Source organism: Hyperolius riggenbachi, chromosome 7 (assembly GCF_040937935.1).
Source record: "Hyperolius riggenbachi isolate aHypRig1 chromosome 7, aHypRig1.pri, whole genome shotgun sequence".
Taxonomy (NCBI): Eukaryota; Metazoa; Chordata; class Amphibia; order Anura; family Hyperoliidae; genus Hyperolius; species Hyperolius riggenbachi.
This window is the reverse complement of record NC_090652.1, coordinates 2269052-2290664: the sequence shown is the minus strand read 5'-3', so window position 1 is coordinate 2290664 and position 21613 is coordinate 2269052. Positions and strand designations below refer to the sequence as shown.

The window sequence follows — 21613 nt, the reverse complement described above, 5'->3', positions numbered from 1 at the left end:
ACTGAGGGAAGCATGCAGCTGGGGGTGCTGTGCACATGCGCAGAAGGCTTCCGGCCGTGGTCACGCACTGAGGGAAACATGCAGCTGGGGGTGCTGTGCACATGCGCAGAAGGCTTCCGGCCGTGGTCACGCACTGAGGGAAGCATGCAGCTGGGGGTGCTGTGCACATGCGCAGAAGGCTTCCGGCCGTGGTCACGCACTGAGGGAAGCATGCAGCTGGGGGTGCTGTGCACATGTGCAGAAGGCTTCCGGCCGTGGTCACGCACTGAGGGAAGCATGCAGCTGGGGGTGCTGTGCACATGTGCAGAAGGCTCCCGGCCGTGGTCACGCACTGAGGGAAGCATGCAGCTGGGAGTGTTGTGCACATGTGCAGAAGGCTTCTGGCCGTGGTCACGCACTGAGGGGGAGGCATGCAGCTGGGCTGGCGCCTGCGCACTGAAGTCAGACTCCGGTGACCTGGAAGAGGCTGCCAGAGGGGGACAGAGGAGAGCGGGGGCAGCGATGGCCATCAGGACAGCTCCCCATACATGCCTGCTCCCCCCGTTTCTCCAAACATTTTTCCGTTCTGGTGTCCTCTAAATAAAGAAATGCTAACTTCCTGTTTGTCTTTGCGTTTCCAGCACCCGTCGGCAGCAATGCTCTGAGTATGGAGGGCTTTGTCGTCTTCCAGGATAAAGAGACTTCTGCTTGAACTGGATTTACTTGAAGTGAAAGGAATTGTACTGAGACTCGTGTCCCTCTTGGAGACCCTCATATCCCCTCCCTGAGCTGATCTCCAGTCCCGTGTCTGCGTCTATCATGGCGGAGCAGCGAAGAGTGGCCATCTCCACCCTTCCCCCGACCGCCCCGTGCCAGCCTCCCGCCCCCAAGAAGCCACGTGTGGACAGCCAGGAATCAGACGCCCCTCTGGCCGCCACTGTCCGCATCGCACTGTCTCTATTTGAGCCGGATCAGAAGAAATGTCCAGAGTTCTTCTATCCAGAATTACTGAGGACTCGGCAGAAAGACCCTCGGAGGACTCCGCCTGCAGAGATCGTAAGACCCACAGAGATAGCCTGTCTTATATTTGTTTCAATATGTTTTGTCAGCATGTTTATAGGTTCCTGCTACTGCATGCCCTGGGGGGCTGCCAGTGACCTATAATGTCTCTCTCACCGCTAAATACACCCCCAGGAACTGCCGGTGACCTATAATGTCTCTCTTACCACTAAATACACCCCCAGGAACTGCCAGTGACCTATGTGTCTCTCTCACCGCTAAATACACCCCCAGGAACTGCCAGTGACCTATGTGTCTCCCTCACCGCTAAATACACCCCCAGGAACTTCCAGTGACCTATGTGTCTCTCTCACCGCTAAATACACCCCCAGGAACTGCCAGTGACCTATGTGTCTCTCTCACTGCTAAATACACCCCCAGGAACTGCCAGTGACCTATGTGTCTCTCTCACCGCTAAATACACCCCCAGGAGCTGCCAGTGACCTATGTGTCTCTCTCACCGCTAAATACACCCCCAGGAACTGCCAGTGACCTATAATGTCTCTCTCACCGCTAAATACACCCCCAGGAACTGCCAGTGACCTATAATGTCTCTCTCACCACTAAATACACCCCCAGGGGCTGCCAGTGACCTATAATGTCTCTCTCACTGCTAAATACACCCCCAGGAACTGCCAGTGACCTATAATGTCTCTCTTACCACTAAATACACCCCCAGGAACTGCCAGTGACCTATAATGTCTCTCTCACTGCTAAATACACCCCCAGGAACTGCCAGTGACCTATAATGTCTCTCTCACCACTAAATACACCCCCAGGGGCTGCCAGTGACCTATAATGTCTCTCTCACTGCTAAATACACCCCCAGGAACTGCCAGTGACCTATAATGTCTCTCTCACCGCTAAATACACCCCCAGGAACTGCCAGTGACCTATAATGTCTCTCTCACCACTAAATACACCCCCAGGAACTGCCAGTGACCTATAATGTCTCTCTCACCACTAAATACACCCCCAGGAACTGCAAGTGACCTATAATGTCTCTCTCACCGCTAAATACCCCCCCAGGAACTGCCAGTGACCTATAATGTCTCTCTCACCACTAAATACACCCCCAGGGACTGCCAGTGACCTATAATGTCTCTCTCACCGCTAAATACACCCCCAGGAACTGCCAGTGACCTATGTGTCTCTCTCACCGCTAAATACACCCCCAGGGGCTGCCAGTGACCTATAATGTCTCTCTCACCGCTAAATACACCCCCAGGAACTGCCAGTGACCTATGTGTCTCTCTCACTGCTAAATACACCCCCAGGAGCTGCCGGTGACCTATAATGTCTCTCTCACCGCTAAATACACCCCCAGGGGCTGCCGGTGACCTATAATGTCTCTCTCACCGCTAAATACACCTCCAGGAACTGCCAGTGACCTATAATGTCTCTCTCACCACTAAATACACCCCCAGGAACTGCAAGTGACCTATAATGTCTCTCTCACCGCTAAATACACCCCCAGGGGCTGCCGGTGACCTATAATGTCTCTCTCACCGCTAAATACACCCCCAGGAACTGCAAGTGACCTATAATGTCTCCCTCACCGCTAAATACACCCCCAGGAACTGCCAGTGACCTATGTGTCTCTCTCACCGCTAAATACACCCCCAGTGGCTGCCGGTGACCTATAATGTCTCTCTCACCGCTAAATACACCCCCAGGAACTGCCAGTGACCTATGTGTCTCTCTCACCGCTAAATACACCCCCAGTGGCTGCCGGTGACCTATAATGTCTCTCTCACCGCTAAATACACCCCCAGGAACTGCCAGTGACCTATAATGTCTCTCTCACCGCTAAATACCCCCCCAGGAACTGCCAGTGACCTATAATGTCTCTCTCACCGCTAAATACACCTCCAGGAACTGCCAGTGACCTATAATGTCTCTCTCACCGCTAAATACACCCCCAGGAACTGCCAGTGACCTATAATGTCTCTCTCACCACTAAATACACCCCCAGGAACTGCCAGTGACCTATAATGTCTCTCTCACCGCTAAATACACCCCCAGGAACTGCCGGTGACCTATAATGTCTCTCTCACCACTAAATACACCCCCAGGGGCTGCCGGTGACCTATAATGTCTCTCTCACCGCTAAATACACCCCCAGGAGCTGCCGGTGACCTATAATGTCTCTCTCACCGCTAAATACCCCCCCAGGAACTGCCAGTGACCTATGTGTCTCTCTCACCGCTAAATACACCCCCAGGAACTGCCAGTGACCTATGTGTCTCTCTCACCGCTAAATACACCCCCAGGAACTGCCAGTGACCTATGTGTCTCTCTCACCGCTAAATACACCCCCAGGAACTGCCAGTGACCTATAATGTCTCTCTTACCACTAAATACACCCCCAGGGGCTGCCAGTGACCTATAATGTCTCTCTCACTGCTAAATACACCCCCAGGAACTGCCAGTGACCTATGTGTCTCCCTCACCGCTAAATACACCCCCAGGAACTTCCAGTGACCTATGTGTCTCTCTCACCGCTAAATACACCCCCAGGAACTGCCAGTGACCTATAATGTCTCTCTCACCGCTAAATACACCTCCAGGAACTGCCAGTGACCTATAATGTCTCTCTCACCGCTAAATACACCCCCAGGAACTGCCAGTGACCTATAATGTCTCTCTCACCACTAAATACACCCCCAGGAACTGCCAGTGACCTATAATGTCTCTCTCACCGCTAAATACACCCCCAGGAACTGCCGGTGACCTATAATGTCTCTCTCACCACTAAATACACCCCCAGGGGCTGCCGGTGACCTATAATGTCTCTCTCACCGCTAAATACACCCCCAGGAGCTGCCGGTGACCTATAATGTCTCTCTCACCGCTAAATACCCCCCCAGGAACTGCCAGTGACCTATGTGTCTCTCTCACCGCTAAATACACCCCCAGGAACTGCCAGTGACCTATGTGTCTCTCTCACCGCTAAATACACCCCCAGGAACTGCCAGTGACCTATGTGTCTCTCTCACCGCTAAATACACCCCCAGGAACTGCCAGTGACCTATAATGTCTCTCTTACCACTAAATACACCCCCAGGGGCTGCCAGTGACCTATAATGTCTCTCTCACTGCTAAATACACCCCCAGGAACTGCCAGTGACCTATGTGTCTCCCTCACCGCTAAATACACCCCCAGGAACTTCCAGTGACCTATGTGTCTCTCTCACCGCTAAATACACCCCCAGGAGCTGCCAGTGACCTATGTGTCTCTCTCACCGCTAAATACACCCCCAGGAACTGCCAGTGACCTATGTGTCTCTCTCACTGCTAAATACGCCCCCAGGAACTGCCAGTGACGTATGTGTCTCTCTCACCGCTAAATACACCCCCAGGAACTGCCAGTGACCTATGTGTCTCTCTCACCGCTAAATACACCCCCAGAAACTGCCAGTGACCTATAATGTCTCTCTCAACGCTAAATACACCCCCAGGAGCTGCCAGTGACCTATGTGTCTCTCTCACCGCTAAATACGCCCCCAGGGGCTGCCAGTGACCTATGTGTCTCTCTCACCGCTAAATACACCCCCAGGGGCTGCCAGTGACCTATAATGTCTCTCTCACCGCTAAATACACCCCCAGGAACTGCCAGCGACCTATAATGTCTCTCTCAACGCTAAATACACCCCCAGGAACTGCCAGCGACCTATAATGTCTCTCTCACCGCTAAATACACCCCCAGGAACTGCCAGCGACCTATAATGTCTCTCTCACCACTAAATACACCCCCAGAAACTGCCAGTGACCTATAATGTCTCTCTCACCGCTAAATACACCCCCAGAAACTGCCAGTGACCTATAATGTCTCTCTCACTGCTAAATACACCCCAGGAGCTGCCGGTGACCTATAATGTCTCTCTCACTGCTAAATACACCCCCAGGAACTGCCAGTGACCTATGTGTCTCCCTCACCGCTAAATACACCCCCAGGAACTTCCAGTGACCTATGTGTCTCTCTCACCGCTAAATACACCCCCAGGGGCTGCCAGTGACCTATAATGTCTCTCTCACCGCTAAATACACCCCCAGGAGCTGCCGGTGACCTATAATGTCTCCCTCACCGCTAAATACACCCCCAGGAACTGCCAGTGACCTATGTGTCTCTCTCACCGCTAAATACACCCCCAGGAACTGCCAGTGACCTATGTGTCTCCCTCACCGCTAAATACACCCCCAGGAACTTCCAGTGACCTATGTGTCTCTCTCACCGCTAAATACACCCCCAGGGGCTGCCAGTGACCTATAATGTCTCTCTCACCGCTAAATACACCCCCAGGAGCTGCCGGTGACCTATAATGTCTCCCTCACCGCTAAATACACCCCCAGGGGCTGCCAGTGACCTATAATGTCTCTCTCACCGCTAAATACACCCCCAGGAACTGCCAGCGACCTATGTGTCTCTCTCACCGCTAAATACACCCCCAGGAACTGCCAGTGACCTATAATGTCTCTCTCACCGCTAAATACACCCCCAGGGGCTGCCAGTGACCTATAATGTCTCTCTCGCCGCTAAATACACCCCCAGGAACTGCCAGTGACCTATAATGTCTCTCTCACCGCTAAATACACCCCCAGGAACTGCCAGCGACCTATAATGTCTCTCTCAACGCTAAATACACCCCCAGGAGCTGCCAGTGACAGGTCTCTCTCACCACTTTATACTGCATGGCACACCTGCACGGTAACCACCCAGGGAGACTGCTCTCTTACCGGATTGGTCAGCCAGTGTGCCACTGCCATGACCCCACCCCTGAGGAGTGATTTTTTTTCCCTCCCCTCCACCCCCAGAATCAGTGCCAGCCTATGAGAACAGACCGTCTCCACTCTCACTAAGTTGGTCGCCGCATTTGTACTTCTGTGTCTTCAGTCCTTCACTGCTACCGTCGCTCAGCGCCGCTGCACAGGACGTTCGCCTGTATATACTGTAGATGAATCCTGCTTAGCCACAAGGAGGGGTCTCATTGGTTCCCTGATGTGTTTTGCGGACCAATGAGAATCCTTCCTGTTGCTAGGCAGGGTTTTCATTGTCTGATCCATGTACCGGCACACTTCCTCTGCCATGGTGGCGACAGTGGAACGGCTGCTCACTGGTGAGTATTAATACTACACTGACTGCATAATCCGCTCAGTGTACGTGTGACCCGAGCTCCCTGCCTCAGAGAGATAATCGGGCGTGGTCAGATCATGTGATGCTGGTGACCTCATCCGGGGACTGAGTTCTCTCGCCGGGGGAAGTGCTGGTGGAGGCCTGCAGTACTTTGTGCAGTGGTAAGAGAGACATTGAGTGCTGTCGCTTTATAAATGACATGGAATATGCAGTGTTCTCCTCAGGCTCTATTAGCCAAGTGCTTCACCCGGATAAATTTGGTGAGCCCCCGTCTGTCATCGGCTTGCCTCCTCATCCTCCTCCTATTGCGCGGACCCTGTACACCCTCCAGTAACCAAAAATGAAAACAGTAGTTCCTCCAATCTATAAATACAGTATAATAAATAGGTCTATACTGCAGTCATCACATAGAAAACAAATCTTTATTTACCATAAAATTTAGATAAAAACATTTAACCACTTCAGCCTACAGTGTTGTTCATCTTATGCATCTGAGCAACTTTCACCACCCATTTATTCGCCAATAACTTTATCACTAATTATTACAATTAATCTAGATCTTGTTTTTTTCCACCACTAATTAGGCTTTCTTTGGGGGGTACATTTTGTTAAGAATTATTTTTTCTACATCCGTTTTAACAGGAAGATTAAGAAAGAAATTGAAAAAATTCATTATTTCTCAGAATTTGGCCATTATAGTTTGAAATGAATACATGCTACCGTAATTAAAACCCCTGTATTTTATCTGCCCATTTGCCCCGGTTATTACACCGTTTTAAATGATGTCCCTATCACAATTTATGGCGCCGATTATTTTATTTAGAAGTAAAGGTGCATTTTTTTCAATTTGCGTCCATCACTTTTTACAAGCTTATAATTAAAAAAAATATAATATACTCTCTTGACATGCATATTTAAAAAGTTCATACCCATAGGTGAATATTTCTTTGTTCGTTTTTTAATTGTAATTATATTATTATTATTTTTTTTTTTTTAAGTATAAAATGTGTTTGGGTAATTTTTGGTGTGGGAGAAAAACAGCTAATTTTAAATGTAAAGTAATGTAATTTATTTAATAAAAAGTGTATGTGGGTGCAGTTTACTATTTGGCCACAAGATGGCCACAGTGAAAAGTCGTGGAAGAGAAAGATCACGCTTCCAGGAACTAGAAAGCGGATGGGGAACTCTTCGCAGAAAAACTGCGATCTCTGATCAGAGAATGTCGGTTTTTCTGCGGGGGACTTAGATCGGTGAATGGGAACTATATTACAATTCACTGATCGGGGGGTAACGGCAGGCGGTGGGAGCGCGCACGCCTCAGGCAGCAGGAGCTGCACAGTCTATCTGGACGGATATATAAACACAAAATGGCCCCAGTGCCTCTTTCATGATCAGATAAACAACCATATTAGTCCTATTGCCATTCTCCCAAGCAGTGTACTGGCCTCAAAGAGTATAATGTCTCACCCCAATGTTAAATAACAAATAAATAATCTGGTGAGACACTGGGTCCATACACTTCTATTCATACAACATGCAAATACACATGTATATGTACCATCGTCCTATATAGGAATTCCCAACTGTCAAGGATACAGTGCAATTTATATATAAAGTGCTTATTCTCCCAGTGTAGTGGTTTCAAATAATATAATATCTCACTCCCAAAATGGAATAACACCTAGATAGTATGGTGAGACACTGGGGCAATACACTGCTATGTACACAACGTGCAAATACACATATACATACATCATCACCCTACAGGACTTCCCGACGGTCGAGGATACCGTGCAAGTTACATATAAGGCGCTTGTGCAAAGTATTGCAAGAGAATATATATAAAAATATTAATCTATACGATCCTATCAAGGAAAGCCTGTGTAGGTAGTGTGAATAGTGCTAGTGCAGGGCTGGACGGTAATCCCGCCAATAAAACTAAAGTGCATATGCATTATCAATTACATGTATGATAATGGAAAATACAACCAAGATATAAAACCACCAGAGCAAAAGTAACCAAGAATCCTCACCCAGGAAAAAGCCAGAATGTTATTCAGCATTGGGGTGAGACATTCTGCTCATTGAGGCCAGTACACTGCTGTGTGGGAAATCGGCAATAGGACTAATATGGTTGTTCACCTGATCATGAAAGATGCTCGGGGGGGGGGGGGGGGGGGGGGCATTGTGTGTTTTCAAATGTTTTTATGTAAATTTTGTTGGTAAATAAAGATAATTTCTATGTGATGACTGCAGTGTAGACCTTTTTTATTATACTGTATTTATGGATTGGAGGAACTACTGCTTTCTTATTTGGTTACTGATGTCTATTCTGGGTGGAAGAGCCTAGTTCCCCTGTATATATTACATGAAATCCTCATTGTAGGGAAAGTTTTCTGCTTATTTTGACAGGGAATGTTTCGAGCTTAACATTAAATTGATTATGCCTGTATTCCCTTTCACTTGCAAATCATTTCATTGGGGGATCAACTACAGTGTGGTTGACCAATTTCTTCCATCCTGCTCAATCGACAAAAGAACTGCACCTCAACTCCTTTAATACCCGGGGGTGGAAGTCATGTGAGCCAGGTGCCTCGTCCATCTAGGCGTGTCTGCACACCTTCCTGTGTTAGGCAGAGGTGCCCTTTGGCTGTAGTTGCACAGCATGCGCTGCTCTATGGAGAAGGTAGAGGGGATAACAGGCAGCGTTCTGCTGCGTGCGACTAACCACCTTGGTGGTAACCCCCGAGTCAAGCGCAGGATGAAAAAAAAAAGATGCTAGGAGCAGTCATTCCGAGCCTGGCTCGGGGAGACCGGCAGGAGGTATAGGGACACAGCGCAGCAGCGTCTGTAACTCCGCTCCCCCCAGGATCCAGGTGGTCGCAGCCCATCTCCTTACGGTCCTCGGAGGCTCTTGATCCCTCGGGAGTCCGCGGTCTGTCGTCATGACAACAGATGGCGATCTCACAATAGGAGTTACCCCCTAGAGGACAGAAGAGAATTGCAGGGCTGCCTCCCAGGGAGGCGAGTAACGTGCAGAGCTGCTGCAGATCTCTCTGCGGTGTATTTTGTTGCTTTCATGCTAGGTACACACCATACAATTTTCTGTTAGATTTACCTGCCAGATCGATTATTTCCAACATGTCTGATCTGAATTTCAATATTTTTTTTTTATTTTTTTTTTTTTGATTGATTTTCATTCAGTTCTATGAAAATTGATAAAAAAACAATCGAAATTCAGATCGGACATGTTGGAAAAAAATCGATCTGGCAGGTAAATCTAACAGAACATTGTGTGGTGTGTACCGAGCATTCGGGTCTAAAAGCACATGAAATATATTGTATTGCTTTGAGACCCTGAAATCAGGACAGCATCGTGGAGCCGCGGAGGGTGATCGGGACGCAATGCGCTCATTTGTTGTTGGTGAATGCAGCGAATCCCAAAATGACATCTTAGGGCAGCTGCATGCCAGAATATTGGCTGAGATGGCCCCGAACGATCTTCTGGATCGAAGATTCCCAGTGTGTGTCAGGGGTTAAAGCCCGCCTCAGACTTGCGTCATCCTGATCCGCTCAGATGACTGTCAGAGTCCCTGATGTGCTAGGCTGGCCTGTGTGATCGGGGACACCAGGAAGCTGCCTGAACCCCTTTCCTGCGGCAGCTGGCTCCTGCCCATGGCCCCTCCCACTCTCTCCTGCCCCTTGCTGCTGCATCCTGCCCCTGGCCTCTGCCGCTCACTCCTTCAGCACTCTCCTGCCCCTCATCCTGCCGTTCGCCCAGCCCCTCGCCCCTGCTGCTCTCTCCTGCCCTTCACCCCTGCCACTCGCTCCTGCCACTCACTCCTGCAGCTCTCTCCTGCCCTTGGCCTCTCCCACTCGCTCCTGCCCTTCACCCCTGCCGCTCGCTCCTGCCACTCACTCCTGCAGCTCTCTCCTGCCCCTGGCCTCTCCCACTCGCTCCTGCCCTTCACCCCTGCCACTCACTCCTGCAGCTCTCTCCTGCCCCTGGCCTCTCCCACTCGCTCCTGCCCTTCACCCCTGCCGCTCGCTCCTGCCACTCACTCCTGCAGCTCTCTCCTGCCCTTGGCCTTTCCCACTCGCTCCTGCCCTTCACCCCTGCCGCTCGCTCCTGCCACTCACTCCTGCAGCTCTCTCCTACCCCTGGCCTCTCCCACTCGCTCCTGCCCTTCACCCCTGCCGCTCGCTCCTGCCACTCACTCCTGCAGCTCTCTCCTGCCCCTGGCCTCTCCCACTCGCTCCTGCCCTTCACCCCTGCCGCTCGCTCCTGCCACTCCTGCAGCTCTCTCCTGCCCCTGGCCTCTCCCACTCGCTCCTGCCTTTCACCCCTGCCGCTCGCTCCTGCCACTCCTGCAGCTCTCTCCTGCCCCTGGCCTCTCCCACTCGCTCCTGCCCTTCACCCCTGCCGCTCGCTCCTGCCACTCCTGCAGCTCTCTCCTGCCCCTGGCCTCTCCCACTCGCTCCTGCCTTTCACCCCTGCCGCTCGCTCCTGCCACTCCTGCAGCTCTCTCCTGCCCCTGGCCTCTCCCACTCGCTCCTGCCCTTCACCCCTGCCGCTCGCTCCTGCCACTCACTCCTGCAGCTTTCTCCTGCCCCTGGCCTCTCCCACTCACTCCTGCCCTTCACCCCTGCTGCTCGCGCCTGCAGCTCTCTCCTGCTTGTGTCACCAGTCTCCTGTTACAGAAACGAACTTATTTCACAAGCAGGCTAATTTGTTTCAGTAATCATTTATCTAATGCCTGTAAGACTGACTGCTGGGCTCTGACGTCTCTCCTGCTTGTTTCCCCTCAGAGGAAGCCAGTTCCCCTGTTTGATGATGAAGCAGCTGAGAGGAAAGAGGTTGAAGACCTGGCTAGGAAGATGGAAGAGAAATATGTAAGTGTGACAATGACCTGTAAGATCTATACCTGCCCCGGGAGGGGGGTGGGGAGGGGTACTCGCCTTGGGAGGGGGAAGGCTGCGGGGGTGTGATTTGCGGGACATACATTAGGGGTCTATTAGGGGAAGATTGCTTTATTTGTATCACAAATAATTACTCTTCATATGAAGTCCTGGACTTTAAGTAGAAAGGGCTAATTTCCACTGAGTGCAAAATCGCAATGCGAATTTACATTAAAGAGGAACTGTCGCAAAAAGGCTGTTTACATCTGTACTGTCACTCTCGCTGCTCCCCCACCTCCTCTGTGTCGCCAGTCCCTGCCTGCGTCCCTTCCCTCCCCGCTGTTTGGGGGACTACAGAACGCGGGGGGGGGGGGGGCAGTATAGTAACAGAGGCTGGGCAGTATATGCAGACCCAGCCTCTGTGTGCTGATAGCATTCTTCGAACCCACCTTGGGTTCTCTTTAAAATTTAAAACACATACAAATAAGAAGTACCGTATGTTTCTTCCAGAGTAAAATAAGCCATGAATTACTTTTCTCCTATGCTGCTGTCACTTACAGTAAGTAGTAGAAATCTGACAGAAGTGACATGTTTTGGGCTAGTCCATCTCTTCATGAGGGATTCTCAGAATGATCTTTATTCCTTATAAAGACACTCCCTGAAAAATCTTTATACAAAGCTGCTGGCCAGCCTCCCTGCTCACTGCACACTTTATTGGCAGTTGGACGGAGCAACTGCCATTCACTAAGTGCTTTTAAAAATAAACAATACCCCGAGAACTAGGCCTGAAAGATAAATCAAATTTAAACTGAAATCGCGATCACCAAGATCACAATTTTGGAATCGTCAAAGCGGCGATTATCGTGATCACGTCATTTATACTTGGGGAAGTTGGAAGAAGCGGCTTCAAAGTCCCGGCGCGTGCGGCCCACAGCGTTGGACACGCCTTCCGCACAAGTCCAACGCTGTCCGTCCTCTATCGCCCTCTGCCGCCTCTTACACTTGGCAAAACTCCAGGTTTCCTGTATGTCACATGACCTACAGGAAGTATTCCGTACTTGTAAAAACAAAACAGAGGACACCAAGAGCCCAATAGTGCAATATTGTCTGGTAAGCTCAATATATAGTGTAATGTCAAAGGTTCTTATACTCACAAAGGTGGGTTACCATCAGGTAACCACTTGACAGGCAGGTGAGGAGTATTAGTACCTGACCCCACTCAGGTATAAAAGTCGCTCTCTGTAGATAGGAAAATGGGGAAAGAACCCCTCCACCAGGGGTGGACTTAGAGGCGCCAAGCAGAGTAAAACAATGTTCTAAAAATGATAAAAAGAGGGAAGTCGAGGTGGACTTACCTCCCTCTGGTAGTGGACATATACTCAAATGCAGAGTAAAAAATATATACAATTTATTCACGTTGCGATTTTATGGAGCTGTGAATAAATTGTATATTTTTTACTCTGCATTTGAGTATATGTCCACTACCAGAGGGAGGTAAGTCCACCTCGACTTCCCTCTTTTTATCATTTTTAGAACATTGTTTTACTCTGCTTGGCGCCTCTGTCCGTACATATTACAGCAGGAAGTATTCCGTGCATTAGAGCCTGCAGGAGGTGAAGTGGATAGACGGGCATTGCTGGACTCCTATGTCCAGAACTGATGCAGCTTAGGGGACAGAGCGGGCACAGAGAGAGACACAGAATATACAGAGGGGGCAGCACAGTGGCGTAGTGGTTAGCGCTCTCGCCTTGCACCGGTGGGTCCCTGGTTTGAATCCCAGCCAGGGGTCGCTATCTGCATGGAGTTTGTATGTTCTCCCCGTGTCTTTGTGGGTTTCCTCCGGACACTCCGGTTTCCTCCCACATCCCAAAAACATACATATATGTTAATTGGCTTCCCCACAAAAAATTGGCCCTAGACCATACATGCACTATATGATACATACATATGACTATGGTAGGGACTAGATTGTGAGCCCCTCAGAGGGACAGTTAGTGACAAGGCAATAAACTCTGTACAGCGCTGCGTAGTATGTCGGCGCTATATAAATACTTAAATAAATAAAAAAATAATTTAGAGACAGGGGAACAGAGGAGGAACAAAGCTTGATTTGAAGGAAATCGTGAATCGAAATCACAATTTCAGACAGAAATCGCTCAATTCAATTTTTTCCTAAAATCGTTCAGGCCTACTGAGAACCCCCTTATGAGAAGGTGGGCTAGTCTAAAATCTGTCCGTTCTGTCAGATTTCTACTACCTACTGTAAGTGACAGCAACATAGGAGAAAAGTAATTTATGGCTCATTTTACTCTGGAAAAAACATACTTCTTATTTGTATGTGTTTTACATTTTAAGATTTTCGCGCTGTTTGATGGAGTCGTTTCCATTGGATGCAGATTTCTGCCCTATGCACAGCCCTGCATGCAAATCGCAATTATTGAGTGTCTGTGGTCACGCATGCCGGTGGGAATTTTCACGTTTTTAGATAAAACATTTACTTTTTTTTTTTTTTTTTTACATTTTCCCATCCAACATGCCACTTCCTGTTACCTGTCACATTGATGTCCTGTTGCTATAGAGATTAAACATTTGCATTCAAAATGCGCATAAAACAAGTCTGCAACCATACTCGCATTGCATGCAAGCCTGTGGAGATGGACCCTAAAGCAAATCTGAACAACCCCAGTGCATTGGTTATACAGTTCATACTGTGGCCAGTAGAGGGAGTTTACAGCGCCAGTGTGGACACAGCTCTCCTGTGATTGGCCTGGACTTCTGACCCTCGCTATTGGGCAGTCTCAGGAACCAATCGGGCAGAGCTGATCCTTGCGGGGTTTGGGCTAAGATGACGAGTGCCGGGGAATGGGGACCCCCAGGGCAGTCTGGGGGGAGGGGGGATGCAGGGAACATTAAACAGGCTTGTACAGATGTGTGTGGATGGCATCAGTGATGTGTGTTGCCTTCTAGGGGAACAAGAAGAAGAAGAAGGACCGCATGCTGGATCTGATTGATATGGGCTATGGCTACGATGAAAGCGACTCGTTCATCGATAACTCAGAAGCTGTGAGTAGCTGGTTCTGTGCGGTCCAGGCCGGTGAACTGACCGCGTGTCTCTACCTCTGTCACAGAAATGAGGCGGTATTCCTTGTGTTACCTTCGCTAGCATCGTCTGTGGGCTGTACACTGTGACAGATACTCTGTCTGTACCTTTTCCAAGAGATGTATAGGAAGCACCTGGCAGGCTGCATCCTCTAGCTCCTTACTGCCAAGAGTGGGTGTTACCTACGCCTCAGCAAGTAAATCACAACTCCTCCCACTGCTAAGAGGTTAACGGTTTGTGGCCAGCACAGGAACTTTATAAAAGCCATATCCTGCCCAGCCAGCAATAAAGGGGAACTGAAGTAAAAGGTATAAGGAGGCTGCCATATTTATTTCCTTTTAATCAATCCCAGTTGCCTGGCAGCCCTGCTGGTCTATTTCTCTACAGTAGTATCTGAATAACACCATAAACAAGCATGCAGCTAGCCTTGTCAGATCTGACTTTAACTATTTCACATTCCTGGACGTGAAACTCACGTCCAGGAAGCCATGTGCGCTCCTGCGCGTCCACGCGGCCGATCGCGCGCGTGCGATCGGCCGGCGGTTTGTTAGCCAGTGAATCAGTGAATCGGGCAACGGTGCCCGATCACTGATTCCTCTCCCCCGCAGAAAAAGCGACAGCTTCTCTCGGAAGCTACGCTTCTTCTGCCTCCTATGTCGCTCTAAGCGTACGTGGTACGCTTAGAGTGACGTCACTGTAAACAACTCATGGCTGCCATCTTGTGGCCAAAAAGTAAACTACATCTAAATGTTAAATAAAAATAAAAATACACATATATTTACAAAAAAAATACAATTTCAATCCCACCCTCCCAAAAATACCCACATAAAATGTTTAATTAAAAAAAAAAAAAAAACATTACAATTAAAAAAAAAAAAAAAACACAAATATTTACCTAAGGGTCTAAACTTTTTAAATATCTATGTAAAGATGAAATATTTCTTTTTTTTTTTTATTATAAGCTTGTAAATAGTGATGAATGCAAAACGGAAAAAATGCACTTTTATTTCCAAATAAAATATTGTCGCCATACATTGTGATAGGGACATAATTTAAATGGTGTAATAAACGGGACAAATGGGCATATACAATACGTGGGTTTTAATTATGGAGGCATGTATTATTTTAAAACTATAATTGCCGAAAAGTGAGAAATAATGATTTGTTTCCGTTTTCTTCTTATTCTTCCTTTTAAAATGCATTTACAGTAAAGTGGCTCTTAGTAAAATGTACCCCCCAAAGAAAGCCTAATTGGTGGCGGAAAAAACAAGATATAGATCAGTTCATTGTGATAAGTAGTAATAAAGTTATAGGCTAATGAATGGGAGGTGAACATTGTTCGGATGCATGAAGCGAAAAACGACTGAATGCGAACTGGTTAAAGTCTGAAACACCTGATCTGCTGCATGCTTGTTCAGGGGCTATTGCTAATAGTATTAGAGGCAGAGGATCGGCAGGACAGCCTGGCAACTGGTGTTGCTTAAAAGGAAATAAACATGGCAGCCTCCATATACCGCTCTCTTCAGTTCCCCTTTAAGCAGCAATTTGTCATTAAGCATTCACTCCCAGCATGCATCTGAGTGGGTGTGGTCATGTGATTGCTTTGCCTGTAGGAACCTGGCCAATCTGATACATGCTGGTGTATAATGACATAGGGTGATGTTCTCTCCCAGCATGCGTCTGAGTAGGCGTGGCGATAGGAAGTCCTTTGTATCCCCTGTTGCACAGGGTGCACAGCCTTCATCAGTATGTATTGGCTGCAGTTCCATTTAAAATAATCCTGAAGTCCTAAAAAAGTCACTAACTTCCCTCAGTGGGACAAGTTTCTGGATGATCCAGAGGTTTCCCTGGTCCCCTGCACCCCACCGGTGCTGTGATAAGCTCTCTGCACGTGGACGGCACGCACCTGCACGGGCACGTGGACGGCACGCACCTGCACGGGCACGTGGACGGCACGCACCTGCACGGGCACGTGGACGGCACGCACCTGCACGGGCACGTGGACGGCACGCACCTGCACGGGCCCTTCTCACTGCTACTGCCCAGGTGCAGCCATCCATGCACCTGTGCTGCGCTTGTACATGGATGGGAGCACAGTCTCCAGATGAGGGTTGCTGACAGAGGATAGCGGAAGCTTCTGGACAATACCCCCTACGGATGTAACTATGAAACTTATTTTTTCGATTTGTAAAGTTTCAGGTTCACTTTAGGATGACTTTTTGCTCTGAAAAGTGCAGTCCCTTTATCCGCTGTCACCTGGCCGTCTCCCCTCCCTTTATCCGCTGTCACCTGGCCGTCTCCCCTCCCTTTATCCGCTGTCACCTGGCCGTCTCCCCTCCCTTTATCCGTTGTCACCTGGCCGTCTCCCCTCCCTTTATCCGCTGTCACCTGGCCGTCTCCCCTCCCTTTATCCGTTGTCACCTGGCCGTCTCCCCTCCCTTTATCCGCTGTCACCTGGCCGTCTCCCCTCCCTTTATCCGTTGTCACCTGGCCGTCTCCCCTCCCTTTATCCGTTGTCACCTGGCCGTCTCCCCTCCCTTTATCCGCTGTCACCTGGGCGTCTCCACTCCCTTTTTCCCCTGTCACCTGGCCGTCTCCCCTCCCTTTATCCCCTGTCACCTGGCCGTCTCCCCTCCCTTTATCCCCTGTCACCTGGCCGTCTCTCCTCCCTTTATCCGCTGTCACCTGGGCGTCTCCACTCCCTTTTTCCCCTGTCACCTGGCCGTCTCCCCTCCCTTTATCCGCTGTCACCTGGCCGTCTCCCCTCCCTTTATCCGCTGTCACCTGGCCGTCTCCCCTCCCTTTATCCGTTGTCACCTGGCCGTCTCCCCTCCCTTTATCCCCTGTCACCTGGCCGTCTCCCCTCCCTTTATCTGCTGTCACCTGGGCGTCTCCCCTCCCTTTATCTGCTGTCACCTGGGCGTCTCCCCTCCCTTTATCTGCTGTCACCTGGCCGTCTCCCCTCCCTTTATCCCTTGTCACCTGGGCGTCTCCCCTCCCTTTATCCCCTGTCACCTGGGCGTCTCCTCTCCCTTTTTCTGCTGTCACCTGGCCGTCTCCCCTCCCTTTATCCGCTGTCACCTGGCCATCTCCCCTCCCTTTATCCCCTGTCACCTGGCCGTCTCCCCTCCCTTTATCCGCTGTCACCTGGCCGTCTCCCCTCCCTTTATCCGCTGTCACCTGGCCGTCTCCCTTCCCTTTATCCCGTATCACCTGGCCGTCTCCCCTCCCTTTATCCCGTGTCACCTGGCCGTCTCCCCTCCCTTTATCCGCTGTCACCTGGGCGTCTCCCCTCCCTTTATCCGTTGTCACCTGGACCTCTCCCCTCCCTTTATACGCTGTCACCTGGCCATCTCCCCTCCCTTTATCTGCTGTCACCTGGGCGTCTCCTCTCCCTTTATCCGCTGTCACCTGGGCGTCTCCGCTCCCTTTATCCGCTGTCACCTGGGCGTCTCCGCTCCCTTTATCCGCTGTCACCTGGGCGTCTCCCCTCCCTTTATCCGCTGTCACCTGGCCGTCTCCCCTCCCTTTATCCGTTGTCACCTGGGCCTCTGCCCTCCCTTTATCCGCTGTCACCTGGCCGTCTCCCCTCCCTTTATCCGCTGTCACCTGGCCGTCTCCCCTCCCTTTATCCGCTGTCACCTGGCCGTCTCCCCTCCCTTTATCCGCTGTCACCTGGCCGTCTCCCCTCCTTTTATCCCCTGTCACCTGGCCGTCTCCCCTCCCTTTATCCCCTGTCACCTGGCCGTCTCCCCTCCCTTTATCCCCTGTCACCTGGCCGTCTCCCCTCCCTTTATCCCCTGTCACCTGGCCGTCTCCCCTCCCTTTATCCCCTGTCACCTGGCCGTCTCCCCTCCCTTTATCCCCTGTCACCTTGCCGTCTCCCCTCCCTTTATCCCCTGTCACCTGGCCGTATCCCCTCCCTTTATCCCCTGTCACCTGGCCGTCTCCCCTCCCTTTATCCCCTGTCACCTGGCCGTCTCCCCTCCCTTTATCTGCTGTCACCTGGCCGTCTCCCCTCCCTTTATCCTCTGTCACCTGGCCATCTCCCCTCCCTTTATCCCGTGTCACCTGGCCGTCTCCCCTCCCTTTATCTGCTGTCACCTGGCCGTCTCCCCTCCCTTTATCCGCTGTCACCTGGCCATCTCCCCTCCCTTTATCCGCTGTCACCTGGCCGTCTCCCCTCCCTTTATCCCCTGTCACCTGGTCGTCTCCCCTCCCTTTATCCCCTGTCACCTGGCCGTCTCCCCTCCCTTTATCCCCTGTCACCTGGCCGTCTCCCCTCCCTTTATCCCCTGTCACCTGGCCGTCTCCCCTCCCTTTATCCGCTGTCACCTGGCCGTCTCCCCTCCCTTTATCTGCTGTCACCTGGCCGTCTCCCCTCCCTTTATCCCCTGTCACCTGTGCGTCTCCCCTTCCTTTATCCGCTGTCACCTGGCCGTCTCCCCTCCCTTTATCCGCTGTCACCTGGTCGTCTCCCCTCCCTTTATCTGCTGTCACCTGGGCGTCTCCCCTCCCTTTATCCCCTGTCACCTGTGCGTCTCCCCTTCCTTTATCCCCTGTCACCTGTGCGTCTCCCCTCCCTTTATCCGCTGTCACCTGGCCGTCTCCCCTCCCTTTATCCGCTGTCACCTGGCCGTCTCCCCTCCCTTTATCCCCTGTCACCTGGCGTCTCCCCTCCCTTTATCCCCCTTCACCTGGCCGTCTCCCCTCCCTTTATCCCCTGTCAACTGGCCGTCTCCCTCTCCCTTTATCCCGTGTCACCTTGCCATCTCCCCTCCCTTTATCCCCTGTCACCTGGCCATCTCCCCTCCCTTTATCCGCTGTCACCTGGCCGTCTCCCCTCCCTTTATCCCCTGTCACCTGGCGTCTCCCCTCCCTTTATCCCCCTTCACCTGGCCGTCTCCCCTCCCTTTATCCCCTGTCAACTGGCCGTCTCCCTCTCCCTTTATCCCGTGTCACCTTGCCATCTCCCCTCCCTTTATCCCCTGTCACCTGGCCATCTCCCCTCCCTTTATCCCCTGTCACCTGGCCATCTCCCCTCCCTTTATCCCCTGTCACCTGGCCGTCTCCCCTCCCTTTATCCGCTGTCACCTTGCCATCTCCCCTCCCTTTATCCCCTGTCACCTGGCCATCTCCCCTCCCTTTATCCCCTGTCACCTGGCCTTCTCCCCTCCCTTTATCCGCTGTCACCTGGCCGTCTCCCCTCCCTTTATCCGCTGTCACCTGGCCGTCTCCCCTCCCTTTATCCCGTGTCACCTGGCCGTCTCCCCTCCCTTTATCCGCTGTCACCTGGCCGTCTCCCCTCCCTTTATCCGCTGTCACCTGGCCGTCTCCCCTCCCTTTATCCCCTGTCACCTGGCCGTCTCCCCTCCCTTTATCCCCTGTCACCTGGCCGTCTCCCCTCCCTTTATCCCCTGTCACCTGGCGTCTCCCCTCCCTTTATCCGCTGTCACCTGGGTGTCTCCCCTCCCTTTATCCGCTGTCACCTGGGCGTCTCCCCTCCCTTTATCCACTGTCACCTGGCTGTTTCCCCTCCCTTTATCTGCTGTCACCTGGCCGTCTCACCTCCCTTTATCCCCTGTCACCTGGCCGTCTCCCCTCCCTTTATCCGCTGTCACCTGGGCGTCTCCCCTCCCTTTATCCACTGTCACCTGGGCGTCTCCCCTACCTTTATACGCACTACGCCCCCCAAGGCCTGTCGAGAACTGACTATTATTAACATCTTATCTCCAATCCTCCTTAGGAGGGCTCTAAATACCAATCTCACGGGACTCTGCTGCTGCTACTGGAAAATTACCCCGAGGTCACTGGTTACCCAGGAACGCGTAATCGCACACAGGGGGCCTAAACAACAGGAGCAGCTCCTCCCAGCAGAGGGTGTGAAGCTAAGAGGACCTGTACTAATATATAGCAGAATGCAGTAAAGAGGCCCTGTAGTGACATATAGCGGAATGCAGTAAAGAGGCCCTGTTGTGACATATAGCAGAATGCAGTAAAGAGGCCCTGTAGTGATATATAGCAGAATGCAGTAAAGAGGCCCTGTAATGACATATAGCAGAATGCAGTAAAGAGGCCCTGTAGTGACATATACCAGGATGCAGTAAAGAGGCCCTGTAATGACATATAGCAGAATGCAGTAAAGAGAACCTGTAGTGACATATAGCAGAATGCAGTAAAGAGGCCCTGTAGTGACATATAGTAGAGTGCAGTAAAGAGGTCCTGTAGTGACACATAGCAGAATGCAGTAAAGAGGCCCTGTAGTGACATATAGTAGAATGCAGTAAAGAGGCCCTGTAGTGACATATAGTAGAGTGCAGTAAAGAGGTCCTGTAGTGACATATAGCAGAATGCAGTAAAGAGGCCCTGTAGTGACATATAGCAGAATGCAGTAAAGAGGCCCTGTAGCGACATATAGCAGAATGCAGTAAAGCAGCCCTGTAGTGACATATAGCAGAATGCAGTAAAGAGGCCCTGTAGTGACATATAGCAGAATGCAGTAAAGAGGCCCTGTAGCGACATATAGCAGAATGCAGTAAAGCAGCCCTGTAGTGACAAATAGCAGAATGCAGTAAAGAGGCCCTGTAATGACATTTAGCAGAATGCAGTAAAGAGGCCCTGTAGTGACATATAGCAGAATGCAGTAAAGAGGCCCTGTAGTGACATATAGCAGAATGCAGTAAAGAGGCCCTGTAGTGACATATAGCAGAATGCAGTAAAGAGGCCCTGTAGCGACATATAGCAGAATGCAGTAAAGCAGCCCTGTAGTGACATATAGCAGAATGCAGTAAAGAGGCCCTGTAGTGACATATAGCAGAATGCAGTAAAGCAGCCCTGTAGTGACATATAGCAGAATGCAGTAATGAGGCCCTGTAGTGACATATAATAGAATGCAGTAAAGAGGCCCTGTAATGACAAATAGCAGAATGCAGTAAAGAGGCCCTGTAATGACATATAGCAGAATGCAGTAAAGAGGCCCTGTAGTGACATATAGTAGAATGCAGTAAAGCAGCCCTGTAGTGACATATAGCAGAATGCAGTAATGAGGCCCTGTAGTGACATATAGCAGAATGCAGTAATGAGGCCCTGTAGTGACATATAATAGAATGCAGTAAAGAGGCCCTGTAATGACGAATAGCAGAATGCAGTAAAGAGGCCCTGTAATGACATATAGCAGAATGCAGTAAAGAGGCCCTGTAGTGACATATAGCAGAATGCAGTAAAGAGGCCCTGTAGTGACATTTAGCAGAATGCAGTAAAGAGGCCCTGTAGTGACATATAGCAGAATGCAGTAAGGAGGCCTTGTAGTGACATATAGCAGAATGCAGTAAAGAGGCCCTGTAGTGACATATAGCAGAATGCAGTAAAGAGGCCATGTAGTGACATATAGCAGAATGCTGTAAAGAGGCCCTGTAGTGACATATAGCAGAATGCAGTAAAGA

At 50.6% G+C, this 21613-nt stretch overlaps 1 protein-coding gene across 5 annotated transcripts in view; it reads left to right on the top strand.

The window, feature by feature from the left end:
• Positions 1 to 21613, top strand: part of UBN1 (ubinuclein 1) — a 118838-nt gene that overhangs the window by 26774 nt on the left and 70451 nt on the right. For all 5 annotated transcript variants that reach the window (XM_068243480.1, XM_068243478.1, XM_068243482.1 and 2 more), the window contains exons 2-4: positions 621 to 1035; positions 10982 to 11065; positions 14039 to 14134. In XM_068243480.1, the coding sequence (XP_068099581.1) occupies positions 799 to 1035; positions 10982 to 11065; positions 14039 to 14134 (417 nt within the window). In that variant the 5' untranslated portion in view covers positions 621 to 798. The remainder of the gene's footprint in view (positions 1 to 620; positions 1036 to 10981; positions 11066 to 14038; positions 14135 to 21613) is intronic.